The sequence below is a fragment of the Solea solea genome, chromosome 21 (genome assembly GCF_958295425.1).
Source record: "Solea solea chromosome 21, fSolSol10.1, whole genome shotgun sequence".
NCBI classification, from domain to species: domain Eukaryota; kingdom Metazoa; phylum Chordata; class Actinopteri; order Pleuronectiformes; family Soleidae; genus Solea; species Solea solea.
In genome coordinates, this window is record NC_081154.1 from 5662459 (window position 1) to 5677310 (window position 14852).

The 14852-nt window shown below is 40.5% G+C and overlaps 2 protein-coding genes across 2 annotated transcripts in view; both read right to left on the bottom strand.

Moving 5' to 3' along the window:
* vstm4b (V-set and transmembrane domain containing 4b) overlaps positions 1-6485 on the bottom strand; it is a 38669-nt gene extending 32184 nt beyond the window's left edge. The window contains exons 1-2 of the mRNA XM_058620135.1: positions 6236-6485; positions 4016-4423 (exon numbers count right to left, since the gene is read on the bottom strand). Coding sequence (XP_058476118.1) covers positions 4016-4423; positions 6236-6287 — 460 coding nt within the window. The 5' untranslated portion in view covers positions 6288-6485. The remainder of the gene's footprint in view (positions 1-4015; positions 4424-6235) is intronic.
* A 2687-nt stretch (positions 6486-9172) lies between these two features.
* On the bottom strand, positions 9173-14234 carry LOC131448829 (transmembrane protein 273-like). Its single transcript, XM_058621617.1, has 5 exons — positions 13881-14234; positions 11121-11174; positions 9692-9811; positions 9571-9600; positions 9173-9383 (listed from the first exon to the last, which is right to left on the bottom strand). The coding sequence occupies exons 1-5, from the start codon at positions 13939-13941 to the stop codon at positions 9370-9372; spliced, it is 279 nt and encodes a 92-aa protein (XP_058477600.1). The 5' UTR covers positions 13942-14234; the 3' UTR covers positions 9173-9369.
* Between the last annotated feature and the right edge of the window lie 618 nt (positions 14235-14852).

A 14852-nucleotide genomic window follows, 5' to 3' on the forward strand; every position in this document is an offset into this window, starting at 1 on the left:
ACAATCAGTAGATTAGCCAATTATTGTTCCACGTTGGTTATCTTTCATGTTGGACAGTCCAAAGTTGGACTTTATTGTCTTGGCCATGTGCCACAGGCTGGTTTGTGACCAAACAAGAACTGGTAGAGACACAAAAGTTGCCTGTTGCCTCTTTAAGACACATGTGTGGCCTCAGAATAGATATATTTTAAATTTTTCCTTCCGCAGTATACTGTATATCCAGAGGTCCGTGTTCCTTCTATACTTAAAGCCATGCCACATCCGTGTGCCGTGTGTCTCTTTTTTAACTCACACCCACCCACATGCATTCGAGAAATACCCAAACATTTGGTCTGTTTATGCCAAGAGGAGGCTGTATCCACACAACCTATATCAGTATTTTAGCAAACCCTCTGACCTCTCTGTGTGTGTTTATTATAGGAGTAGTAAGTAGAGTAGTGGGAGGTTCAGTGTGCGTGTGTGACAGATTGTGGAAACACCTGGTCACCTGATGTTATCCAAAACTCAAGAATTCCATTAAAAACACACGCGTGTGTGTGCTTATGAAGTCATCTGCTGAGTCTCCTCTAAAGTGGGAACCCGGAGCAATGGTCCCACTGCGGTTTTAACCCCTCAGCTGTGCAGCTGATGTTTATCATGGCTGTCAACTGTGAGCAGAAAAAATATACGTCTACCTGCTGGTCCAGCGGTCAGAAATGGAACAGCGTTCCTGTGTTGTTAGGGCTTTCTCCTGTATCTTCACAAATGTTTATACTCATAATTCAAATGGTTTACATTGTTTTAAATGGATTTGAAGGAGCGAGTGACATCATCATCAGGGTTGACCAGAAACAGCCTGCCTTTACATTTCTTAATACAGGCAAGGCCAGACGAAAAGATATTGTGGAGTTGGATTATGGGAAATTAGGCCCCAACATCTCACTCACATTTTAAATTGACAGTTAAGATATCTCAGCTTTGGTCTTGTATTTCTCTCCTGCATGTCTAACAACTTTGATTAGCTTTAGTTCATTTTGTAATAATTTCCATATGGATTTTGGGCCCAGCTAATCAAATACAATAATATATGAAAACTTATTTTCTATCCATTGCCATTCTTGTCATAATTGCAGTTCACGTACAAATATGTTGCAGTGTGCTTTTTCATGACTATCGCTGAGACCACAATGGTCCGTCATGTTCTTGGATGGAAATACAGTAGCTCTCCACATCCTCAACCACAGAAGGTTAAGAGCCAGACACGAGCCCGCCAGACTGCTCGCCTTCCACTGCAGACAAACACTTGAACTTCACCTTCCTCTGCACAAATATTTCTTGTTGCAGCTCCACTGAGTCTCTCTGGACACTTTCACTGTTCTAATTTTGGGAGGGAAACTCCTCATCAGAGCCAATGTCAACAGCCTCTCATAGGGACATTGCGTCTGCCTGAGCCCAGACTTGGCTGTGGACACCCCAAAAGTCGCAAGCCTGTAGGAACGCTTCCATGGAAAATGTGGTTAGAAATGTCTGCTGTTGTTCAAAGTCGGGTGGCACACTAACTCTAGCACTATGGTAATGAAGTTCATATTTACATTGTGATTCAATTAAGATAAAAAGCTTCAAGAGTAAAATCCTCACGTCACCCGGTACAGATTACTGCTACCAATAATTGATTGGGGCTCAAAGACTAATAAATTCATTGGTGAAGGTGGTAGAAGGTAAAAGTAGGGAGTGAAAATGCCAATATATGTCTGGAACAACGTCATCGATCTTGTTTTTCCCAGAAACTAAGGGTTCTGTGACATTAGTTTCACAGGATCTTCAATTAGCTAGTAGAGGGGTAACACATATGTGTGTCATTCCTTTCAAAATGTGGGCATTTGCTTCAGTTGGCATTGTGAACCAAATAGCTTATGAAGAACAAAAAAGTGTCGCTTCAACCTCAACAACTGGGGGGAGGTGCCTCTCAGATCTGTGGAGTAGGACGGTCCATGAAGATAAAAACAAGAAAGGGACCTGCCGAATCAAAATGGCTCCTCAAACGTCCACCTTCAGGACAACCATTCATGTATACCCCACTGCAACAGGACTTGTGGGTCATGGATTGGCATACAGCCACCTGAAGACCCACAAATGACCAGACTAACCCTAACCCTAACTACTCCACCGCTAACACCATAGCAAGCTAAATACAGTCAGCCTGCTAGCAACAGTTGTCATGTCAGCTGGCAGCGGTAGAATTATATGCAGTTCGGTTCACATTTTCATCCAAATGGATAAAGGGGAAGAAGAAATTTGCATGCCATGTGGTCTTGAACAGAATGCACACACTGTTGCCGCCCTGTCACTTAGCGAGCTGCTCTGCTGGGAAACAGGCATAGACTACCATGGAAACTATGATAGGTCTATGCTGGTCAGTGCTGGATTATGCTGGTTTTGTATTGGTTTAGCTGGTGGACCTTGCTGGATCAGCATGTTTTGATGCTGGTCCAGTCACCAAAAACCCATCATACTGGTCTATACTAGTTTTTCTAGCAGTGTGATTATAGTAAATCTAGCTAGCTGCATTTTCAGCTGACAAATCAAGCTACAATCAAGCTTGATTCACTTGAAACATCTCAGAATTTCAGATGGTTAGTTTGCGACATACACTGGGGTTAAATACTTGCTTTAGAGGTGTAGCCAGAGTAAATTCTTAGATATGATATAATATCTGATCAGTCTTCCAATTGCGCCAAGTGAACCTCTCACTCCCTTCTGCTCTTTCTCCAAAACCTCATCATCCTCCTCAGTCAAAGCTGCAGCTTATTGCCGCAGAGGATCCTTTAATCCCCGGGCTTGTTCCCAACCAATGACATTTCCCCTCCAAAATCAGAAGCAGGACAGTGCTTTCGCTCAGCGAACCCACTTCAGTAACTCTTCAGACAGATGGCTTACATCATCTAAGTGTGGTCGTGAGAAAAACTGCTACTATTAGAGCGCTGCTCTCCATCTTCTTCTGTACCTACAAATACTTTGACGTTTCTAATTTTTTGAAAAAGTTACAGCATTTCTAAAAAATCGATGACACAGGGGTTTGCTAAGTCATCAGGTTGTTGTGAGATTTACCAGAGCATCTTCAGTATGAGCTTTCTTTTTCAAAAATCCAGCTGGAAACACACACAGTTTGATGAGCTCACTGCTGGGAGCTGCTCAGTAACAGTCACACTTCTCTGCTGCTCGCCATGGAATATCCCTGTAACCCAATCTGACATCTGCTACTAACTATCTGTGGTTTCACTATTATCAAAACTGCATTTGTCACGGCTTCTGTTGTGGTCGCAGAAATATTACGTCCTCCCCCGCCCTGCTGCTCTATTAGAAGTGGTGATGTCATTGTGTGAGAAACTACAATCTTGTGGTGTTTTCTCCCAACAGTTACAGATGTTTACATCCACACTGCAGATGCAAACAAGATTTCTTTATGTTTAAAAATCTAATCTGTCTATTTTGTTTTTGTTCAAAAACAAATGAATTCTACCGTCCAACTCTATCCCAGCTTTTTCCAGTTCCAAATTTTGAAAACGTGGTTTACAGGAGTTATGATTTGAAAACTTTGACACTGTGTTTCAGTCTGGAAATTTGGAGGTCTAAGAGAATGGTGATGCATTCACTTCCTGTTCGGTTCCCATTAGCCATCACTTGATAATCATCTGCATAAAAAAGATCCAATAACACTTACTTGGAAACAACAATAAATGCTGTAATTTTTCACAGTTCTTTATTTTGAATTGTACTTTCTGAAAGTTAGCAAGTAACTGCAGAGGAAAGTCTAAAAGGAGAGCCTAAAGTAGATGTTTCCAGCATTTTTGGGACCCAATCCCAGGTTAAGTTATCTTTTAAAGTGTCAAGCAACAGTGCAAATCACCTTTTTGTAGTTTCAGTGTGGACATAATATTGGAAACGACAACGTCAAGGAGGTCTTGGCCTGAACAACTTGTGTGCAGCTCAGGAGAGATAAAAACAACAAAACCAGAATAATAAATTCAGCCCTCACCTTTGAGCTCCGTAGAAGCAGTGCAGTTGGATGCTGCCTTCCACCGGTCCTGGTGCTTTTTAAACTCCTGCACTCGGCACATGTAGAGCCCGCGGTCGCCCCCGGACACGTTCAAGATCAGCAGGTCAAAGATCTTCCCTTGCTTCACCACCGTCAGCTTCAGCTTGGGCCAGGAGAAGCTCTTGGTGTAGTTGCCGTAGAATCGGGCCTTCCTCATGTTGACGCGCGCAATCAAGAGTTCATCCTCTTGGCGGTCCGTGCCCGTCGGTAAGAAGGTCCATTTCACTACTGGTAAAGCAGCATTCCGGCGCCGCTGGGACACAACACAGGTCAGAGTGATGTTTTGACCCTCCTGGGCCACTGTGAAGGGGGACGGGGTGATGGTGACATTGATGGCCAAACACAAATCTGGAGAAGTAAGATATAGATGAGACACATACAGACAAATGCTATTCTGAAATACAGATTGTGCATCTATATGGGCTTGATGTCCACTGTGATCTCCTAAATTGAGAGAGAGACCTTTAGCCACAGAAAGTCACTGTCAGTTCTTCTACAAACTTGAAGGTTAAGATAGAAAAGAAGCTCAGTACAATCTGCACCTTCACCTTTGATCCTTTACATTTGAAAACCTAACTTTTTCACCTGACATTTATCTCGCTTGTATTTGTGAGGGAAATTCACAACTCTGTCAGTCTGCAGTGTTATTAAATATTATTTATTATGAATAAAAGGGCCAGGAAGACATGTTATTGTACAGACTGAGCTAGTTTCAAGGTTTGGCTCAGGGAGAAAACTATTGTGTTCATTCTTTGTCAGTAAGAAGCCAATCACTGCCTAGTGTAAACCAAAATATAGATAATCATGGAGACAATAAGAGCGGATTATTCCAGTGAGTTTGTGTCTTCCTGGACAGATGATTGTATGTGTCATCTTGAGGACAAGTCTTCAGAATTGGAGGTAGCTTTTCTCCTTGTATACTCACACAAGTATAGTCCAATAAATGTACTTCTTCTTTTTCTTCTTCTTCACTGTACTACAAAACTTTAATAGTCAAAACTCTCCAATAGTTTAACTTATTTCTCTATTGATTTAAACTTGTTTTATCACTTGAAACTTTCAAATGAATGTTATTTAATTTTGAATATAGTTTTCTTAACAGTTCATCTTCTGTTTTTAAGTTAATTGTAAATCGGTTGTGTTTAAGCTTATTTCACTTCACTGTTCTGTTTTCTTGTTTTTATCTTCACAATGAGTTCCATCAATTTGTCTGCTTGATTGATTTATTTAAGAATAAACTCTTTTCTTTTACGGAAAACAGGACAATGTGAGGTTATTCACCACAAATTGTCTTTGTGTGGAGTCAAAACACGAATGTAAGTAACTCCGCGTTGATGACACAGTTCAATCTGCTTCCACTTGGCCGCAGCAAACCCCTGTGAAGTCAACTTAACCCTAATGGTTTTAAGATGAGATGCATGAGCAGAAGAAGGAGCAGCTGATGCCTCTGTGACCAACTTGAACTTTCCTCTCTTTTACTCCCACACCAGCAGGAAACGACAGCAACCAGTGTGACAAATGCACAGCGGGTTTGTTTCCACAGGAGGAAGCTATACGTCTCACAGGGTGTGTTGTTGCTCAAACACTGTTCTTTCCTCTCACGCTGACAGCCGTGTTGTTTTTGGCCTGTGACGACATACTGTATGTGGCACCAAAAACACTGAGGGGACCATAATCTTTACTGCTGAACGTGTGCTATGACAATATATCACACTGTTGTTGTGTGTTTTTTTTTCCAGGGTTGGGCAACTTTTTATTCCACACTTTCTGTGACACGCAAGCAGATTTGTCCAGATTTTAACTTTTTAAAAGCACTGAAATGTTGTGAATGAGATCAGAGGTGAAACTCAAAGCTATTTCACTTTCAAACCCTTTAAAAAAAGGGAGAAGTCGCCAATTCTCACTGTCCCTCTCATCTCTGTCAACATTTTTCCAACTCTGGAGAACGTGTCATTTTCCTGCCAACACGCCCTGCACTCTCTCAAACTATATATGAACTCCAGACGTTTCACAGCAGCATCTTATCAAACATCTTCTCAGCCATCACTCCAACATCCTCCCCTGCTTCTCAGATGCCCTCTGAAAGGCTCCAGAAACATCTCGCCCTCCAGCACCACATCCTCTCAGCGACGAAGCATGAAATAAACTTTGTTTCCTTACCTCCGAACAGTGCTCGAATCAGGAGAGCAAACACCACAGAGGAGATCTTCATTTTCCACGGCTGCAGCCTCCATAAACTCCCACTTAAATGCCTCCGAAGAGAAGAAGTCACAGGTTTCCTCCTCTTCTTCTCCTTTTTCCCTCCTCCAAGCTGAGGAGTGTGTAATATGAAACATTGGACTCTCTGTTTCTACTCAGAACCTCCCCTCTGCTCCTGCTCCTCCTCCCACACTGTCACACACAGTCAAAACAGATTTGGCAGACTCATATGCGCACACACACACACACACACACACACATACATATACACCTATGGTTGTGTCAAGTGAGTGGGAAATGTAATTTCCTGTGCAGGATGGAGGGGAGAGTGGGTGAGGGGAGCGTGTTGTTGAGTTTGACGCCGGGCAAATCACACTTCCAGCTGTGGAGGTGAGCAGGCGCAGACCTCAGTCAGTCAGGGCTTTTATTTTGGAACACACACATGCATGCTGACACCAGGAGGGGAGTGGGGGTGGGTTGTAGTGGTGAGGGCGGTGTTAGAGTCTGTGTGGGCAATCATTTCCTGACAATAAAACAGATGGCAAGAAGTGTATTTTTATGTAACTTGCATTTAAGGTGCTCATTAACCCAGACGTTGTTAAACGGATGCAGTTGTTCATACAGTAATTAAAGGCCCGTTATGTTAGAAATGTATCGCATTAAGTCGTAAAAATGTGTCATCATTAAGGAAACATTTAAATTGCTTCATGAATAATACAGATGAGTTTGTTCACAGTTAGACTTCTCATTTGTGGGACACAACGCTTTGTTTTCTGTTTGGTTTGGTGTTTCATTCTCATGTGTCGCTACCCCAATAATGCAGCCCAGGTTGCCAGAAAAGTTAGTTCCTAGGCGGATCATTTGCCTCCATCTCGCTCCCTATCACTGCAAGGTTATCGCCTGAAAGCTTTGTGTTGGATATGTGGACAGATGAAAGCGGAGAGAAAGTTGGAAACAGATGTTTCTCCTGGACAGATAAGCCTCAAGCTTCAGTCAGTATTATCTGAGTAACGCGCTCTAACTATCTCTTTCCTATAATATATGGTTGCCTCATCATGTGACAATTCTCTGCTGCTGCTCGGAGCAGACACACTTCTTATTTTCAATCTCTTCAGTCTTTCGGAAACTATCTCGAAACCCCATGACGTGATAGAACACTCACGTATACCACGTTTCCCCAAAGACTGAAGATGGTGGATAGACGTTGTTTACCTGTTGTTTACATTTGTCGCGAGTGTAGAAGACCAAGCGATGATGGCAAACTACAGGCAACGGCTTCCAATTCTCAGGTACAGAATCCAATGCTAATCAACTTTAATATCCTATTTACTTACACACTGTTATGGCGATGGAATGAGGGAAAGTTTATCAGACAGTTGAAGATGTTGGGTGACAGCAGGTCTTGAATAATGTCCGCTCTGGGGTTTTATATATTTATGAAAAGAACCTGGCAGCCTTGTTAGACTCAGATTTATTCAGTCTGTTAAGTTCTGTAATAAAAGTCTGGATCTCAGCTTTTCCTGCTTTTCAGTGCAGACAAACCTAGTCACGTAATTTCTAGTGCTCTATATTTTAAATTTGCAGTCCCCATTTTGAAAATCCTTTTTTTTTGGCCTTAGGCTTTTTGAAATGCTCCTCACATGTTAAACTGCTTCTGGCCCCCTGCAGCCTCTGGTTATTGTTGCGTCTACATCTATCTCCCGTCATCTCTTGTCCCGTGTAACAGGATCCCACAGTGGAGCCTCTGTGCTGCAGCCTCTCAGCTTTACAGTTTGGGGACACTTTCCTGGCTTTTATCAAACCTTCAGAGAGCAGCAGCGTCACGGAGATCCTGGGAAACTCTTGATTTACAGATAATAGTGAAGACGGCAAAGGACCTCGAGAGTGCTTCTAGTCTGGCGTCAAGTCTGAAAAAAAAGTCTATCCCTTAAAAGACGCATAACCTACAGCATTCAGTGGGATTAAGCAGATTAGGTCTGTAAACACAGAGCAGATGTTTTCCTGCTTATTTTCAACCAGGAATTGTGCAGCAGGAGTTTTAAAAGCTGCACGATGATCTGACTCCTGTCTATATTTAGTGGAGGAGAAAACGCCACAACAAGCTAAAAACACACACTGGATAAATCTGCAGGAACTTGTCAGAGGACAGAGGATTCCTACTTAGGACGTTATAGATCACATGAAGGAGGAGGAGGATGAATGGTGTCACATCACTTATTTATAAGAGGGCACGACTTGTTTGCACTAAAGTGCAAGAGCAAAAGAATAATGCATCCGTTTATAGGTCAGTGCACAAACTGATGTAAGAACATGACAAATATTAGAAAAAAAGAGTCTTTAAAGATATAAGTATTTTTGTCCGTGTGGAAAATAATGATGAAAAATAAGTTATGCTGTGTTTTCCTTGTGTAAGAAACACAATATTAAAATAAAGTTTTTGAAGTTTTGTTTTAAATTTCCATCGAACTGTTTGTTCATGTTATTGTTATAAATAAAGTTGTGATACTGTTGTTATCCAGGTTTTTAAGTTCAAATGTACATAAAAGTAAACTCAGCACAAAGAGTCAAGACTCCACTGCATTGTCTTTCTTTGAGGTGAATGTCGCCCCCTTCTGGTCAGTATATGAAGTGTTATTTTAGTGACAGCACATTGCTGAACAGACGGGTGCCAATAGAGCCCAACACAAACATAAATAAAATACAAATATGTGTATAAAAAATAATAACAAAATCAAAGGTTAAAGCAGTAAAACAGTTGCGTGTTAGGTCGCCGGGTTGACCTTTCACCCACACAAAAAAACCCTGTTCCAGGGGTCAAATAATCCCACTGTTCATTCTGCGTGACCTATGACCTTTAACACTGCACGACAGGGGAGTCCACCGCTGCAGGGTCCTCTCATCAGCAGTGAAGGCTCAGTCAAGTCAAGTTTAGAATAATAAACACAAGTAAATATGCACAGTATATATATATATACATATACTGTATATATACTCTTTTTTATCTACTGGTTTAATGGGCATGGACTATACATACAGTAATAAAAAATTAGAGTTGGTCAAATGGCTAATTTTCATCTGCAGTCCATGACCTGGTGTCACAACGACATTCCTGAGAAGGAAAGAGAGAATAAGCGAAATGATTGCACTAAAATTGCAATTAATAGCTTTGACGCATAAGATAGAAACAAAACAATATGTGAGGATTTACAATATAAAAAGGGGTACATTCGGGAAGTAACACACATAAATCATTTAACATCGAACATTATAACATCACACAATATTTACAGTCTTACCTCTTCTTGAATCGCCCCTAATCACTTCAGCTGTGTAAAGAAAAACATTCTGTCTGATTTTAACACAAAAAAAAATTGGAAATTTAAAATGAGATATCATTAGATGAGTCGATCGTCTCACCTGACTCTCCACCTGTGCTGCTGGCGAGCGCTTGATTCCTGATGAGGCACAGCTTGTAGATCACAAATATCACGGCTAAGACCACGCCGACCCCAGTTCCGATAAAAACATAGCGGAGGTCTGTAGGGTTTGGAGAAAAAAAAAACGGCAGACATTGCATTAGCAGAGAACAAACAGAGCAGAGCATCAGAGTGTTTGAGTGACACCAGCTCATGTTCTGCTCTGTTGTGGAGGAGCAGACGTTAAGATTTCACAACTTGTTTACACTCTTGTCAGTCAGTCAGTGAAAGTTCTCAGTCATGGTCTCGTGCTTCTTGCCTCATATTCAGTTCCGTGAATCCACAACGTCGAGGAATGATTGGTGGGTGGTGATGGCGGTGGTGGGTGTGGTCAGTGTGCCAACCATCCCACTGGTTTTGACAACAGACTCAGAAGCAACAACTTTCAAGGCCATGAATCCTCAAGCAAATTTCAAACCGTACAACACCTTCATTCTCTTCCTGTATTGTTTGCCAAAGACTCAAGAGCTTTCAGGAGAGTTTACTGGCAGAAATCTAATGTGCTACCCATAAGCACGTTTGTATACGTGTATTTTCTGCCTGTCTAGGGGTCACCACAGCTGAGCTTGGTAGAGGTTTTGCGCCGAATACCCTACCTGACGTAACCCTCCCATTTATCCGGGATTGGGACCAACACAAGGAGACCACTGGATATCCATTTAGAGTGTCCAATCAATCCAATCAATGAGGATTTGGTCCCCCCATCCCTTGACCTGTTAACCCTCTGGTAGTAGAGTTTGGATTTTCATGTTCTGAAGCAGATGGTTTACACACAAACAGAGAACAACATCCTTTCTGGATGCGAAGGCCACCGTAGTTCCCTGACGCTCATTGGAAATTGAGGGAAGAGTGACAGTGGGTTGCGGGAGAGCTATGCTCGTGGGCAGCGTAGGATTAGGTATTCTGAACATGTTAGAAAATGGGTGTGAATGGCAAAACTGTATGATTGGGTCAAACAAGAGACTGCGTCTGCAGTTGGACCTTCTCAAAGAGTCCATTGTTTGTTCAAATCTGCTCTCTCGCCACTAGGTGTCACTAATTCTTACACAGTGGACCTTTAAGGACCATCCGTCCATCCATCTTCTAGTGCTTTATCCTCCACATAATATAGAGCAGAAGGCAGGGTACACCCTTGGACACGTCGCAAGTCCATTACAGGTCTTTTCTGGTCCATTTCGTCAAGTGAGTCACATGTTTCTTCCGCTTTCCTGTCCTGATACTTATCTTGTGAACAAATGTGGCACAAGACCTTTACCCAGAATTGACTGCGGCATCAGTGAAGTATTAAAGTTTTCACAGGAAACCACAGTGCTGAGCTGCAGCTTCTGATCTAATCTACCTCAGAATCAGAGCGTGGTGTGCTGTCCTACCTAGTTCTTCTCCAGAATCTGCTCCATCTCCTCTGACGCTCATCAGCAGAAACTCTGCAAGCACACAATGTTATGATTTTTCAGGTCATAGAAACACAAAGATCTCAGACAAACAGGAAGAAGAAAATGCCACAGTGTTGTTCAGACATCGCACAATGTGACTCAGACTCAGTACTCAGTTTTAAATCCATTGGAAACTGTAAAAAATATTGATGATATTGCAATAATATGTCCAGGAAAAGTAAGAGAGATTAACTTCTGACCTCTGGCTCTTGACATTGAGAGAGTAAATATGACATGTGATGTCAGAGAACAGATATAGATTATTATTAATATAATTATTATTAATGCACTCTCTCCGTGTCGCGTTAAAAATAAAAGCGTGAGTGGAATCTATTTAAAGAATTTACGGCAATACTCACACTCTTATTTTAGACCTATATGCTTGACATGTGTCAGCTGATATATGTGGACAGAGTCGCAGAGCAAATAATCTAATAAATTTGTCTGCCAGGCACATGGATCTTGAAAGAAATCATGAATATTTAAAAATGAAGCAAAGTCTTACATGTAAATGTGATTGTATAGGCCAGATAATAAAGAAACTAATAAGAGTTTTAAAATGAATACGCCAGAAATGGCCAAACACAATGCATCTTTTTTTTTGAATTTTCAAAATCTGAGCGATCAGACAGGAAAAAAAAAACCATGAAGGTGAACATTACAGAATACTTAAAATACTAACTGAAGACTGTAGATATCTAGTCATAATCAGATCTTTGTTGTCAATCTGTGAGCCAGGGACTTCAGATTATCGTGTTTTGGTAACTTCGGTGACTTTGTGTGATTCGGCAGCTGCTTGTTAGATTAACTCTTCAAGTATCGTTATAGGAAGTCACGTTTTATGAGCTGTTGCCAAAAAACCTTTGAGCCAAGCACTTGGCTGCTGCTGCTGTCCAGAGGTCAGCAGACAGTGAAGTGGACATTCTCGACTGTGTAGAGGTGACAAATGACAAACCAACACTGAGTGGCCATCTTATATTAAGTTGCAAAACCAGTAAATGTTGATTTTTTTTTCTCCTTACAGTGTCAGAATCATGTATTTCCACTGAGCTCGAGTTTGAACACCAGAGTGACAACTGTGCCAGGCTTGAATCACGAGGTGATTTGTGTGCCCTCTATCATCTTCAGGCCATTTCAGCTTAATGTGTCCTGAGTGTCTGCAGATAAAGTTCACACTGACCTGAGTGCGACCTCTTACATAATGTGTCATGTCCAGTGAGCAGAGCAGGGGCAGCTGAACCGACTGACTCCAAGGCCATGTATACAAACAGTGTTAGGGTTGGACTAAGTATAAATCCTTAAAAAAATTTGTTTCCCCCTAAAATTACAGCTCATGACCTTTATTCATTTATAAACAGATACTGCAGTAAACCATTAACTCATTCATAGATTACAAAGGTAAATTCAAATTATGTCAACGCAATTATGTCATTCTGCAGTCAACTGGTTAATAAAATAAATATATTAACAGTAACAGTGGAAATACATATACTAAATGGATGAATTTCATTAGTAAACATTAGGTAAGTTATGCAAAAATGTATGATTTTTATCCTAAACGAAGCTAATTAATAGGATAGTCTGCCTTTGATTTATTTTTTATTTTTAGCCATCTTTTTAATCTGTCTCACTCTTATATTTATAAAATTCATGTTCAGATAAATAGATTAATGTAAAATTTGAGTATATTTTAGTGTAGGTCAGCAAAAACAAGTTATTTTGTTAACTTACACTTTAGCTAAACTATAGCATGGCTTTTATACTTACATAGCTAGTTTTTAATGTTTTATATACCATTTTGCACTGTTAATGTTCATTGTAAAAAAACTTATTTACAATTAAATATTAGTGTAGGCTAGCTAAATTGAGTAATCTAATTACCTAACATAATTAGCTTTAGGTTTGTGGTTTTCATGGCGTCCTTTTGAAGATGTTTCTGTTTTACACTACAATATTAATGAATATTAAGATGAGTAAACTAATTCAAAATTTGAGTCATAAAAATTAGTGTAGGCTAGCATAATTGCGTAATCTAATTACCTAACATAATTAGCTTTAGGTTTGTGGTTTTCATGGCCTCATTTTGAAGTTGTTTCTGTTTTACACTACAATATTAATGAATATTAAGATGAGTAAACTAATTCAAAATTTTAGTCATAAATATTAGTTCAGGTTTGCGAAAATGAGTGATTGAAATTAGCTTTAGATTTGGGGCTTTTGGGCATTGCTTTTGTCTCTTTTTATACCACAATATTAATGTTAAGATGAATAAACTAATTCACAAATTAATCATTTAAAGGTAAATATTAGTTTAGGTTGGCTAAATTGAGTGATCTAAACTAAGCTAATTTAGTTAAACTAATCAGGGCTTTTGGGCATCATTTTAAGGTTGTCTTTTTGTATATAAATGTTAAGATGAATACATTACAGTATTTACAAAGTATATTTTAAGATAATTAGCTATGTAATATCAAGTAAATAGTTTGATCTTTATATGAAAGAGTAATTGATGATGATTTGATATGAATTTCTGATCGTATAATAAAACAAAGTTTGCTCAGAAACCCACACAGCACAAGCTGCATCGATCTCATTCATCACCACAGTGCACAGTGTGCCATTAATATCCCATCATCACTGTGTTTGGTTCAGCAGCCTCAGTTACTATTTAACCACAACATACAGACTCATACTCACGGACGATGAGGACGGTCCGGATGATGGTGGACACACACCCACACGTCTGCGGCGCTGTCATGACTTTTCACTCTCCTGCTTCAAGTGCTTGCAAGTCTTTTTCATCAAAAGATCACATGACGAGCAGTTTCCTGCTCTGATTGAAAGATTGTGCATCTGTCTGACTTCTGTCAGTCCTTTAAGTGGCTTCAGTGCAAGATGGCATTAACAGCTAAACTTTTGCAATCAACATTGTGGCAGGTTTTAACGTTAATAAATACAAGTTGTAGTTGTACTTTGTGGTGTATCGTATGTTGATATGTTCCTAGAACATCACGCACCCTTGCAATAAGTTTCCTTGCTAAATTTCCTATGCACAGCTTGTTGAATACTAACCATTGATGTTGACATGATATTGCCACAGGAGACATGACATTGTATATTTACGACTTCCAAATAAAATATCATTGGCCAACGTCCTCTGGGTACGAGCTGAAAAGTGTGTCAGACAGCTGATGGCTCCCGTCTTGACTTCATCGCATGACGATGTTGATGACTGGTGTTGGTGTTTTGATTCATCCTGTGGTCATGTCCTCCATATAAGGAGAATAATGGCTGTTTATCCCAAAAAGGACGTCTTACGTTTGTATACAAACCAGTATAGATCAATTGCAAGATCAATCAATCAGAATTCCATTGTCCTATGTAATATATGCCATTAAATGTGATATTTTACTTATCTCCTACTGTATAATGCCAAGCCCCAGCTGTCCCAGAGTTTATTAGCTGATTAGTCTGTCGGGGCTTGAAGCCCAATCTGCCCTGGCCTGTCTGTCCCACTTCTCAGTGGGTATGAGAGGACATGAGCCAGATTGCCTGCGATTGCCCGAACAGTTTCACAGCCAACCAGGCAAAACACTTGTGGGTGTCAGTCATAAAGGCACAAACAAAAGTCCCATCTTAAGCCTGTCAGACTGGACTTCATTCTTGGGT

Bases quoted from the DNA above. Each gene is read 5' to 3' on its own strand.
- LOC131448829 (XM_058621617.1), bottom strand. From the start codon at position 13,941: ATGACAGCGCCGCAGACGTGTGGGTGTGTGTCCACCATCATCCGGACC. The intron at 9,812-11,120 runs GTAGGACAGCAC...CAAACCCTACAG, and splicing joins AGATTCTGGAGAAGAACTAG to ACCTCCGCTATGTTTTTATC. The intron at 9,601-9,691 runs GTGAGACGATCG...TTCTTTACACAG, and splicing joins CAGCACAGGTGGAGAGTCAG to CTGAAGTGATTAGGGGCGAT.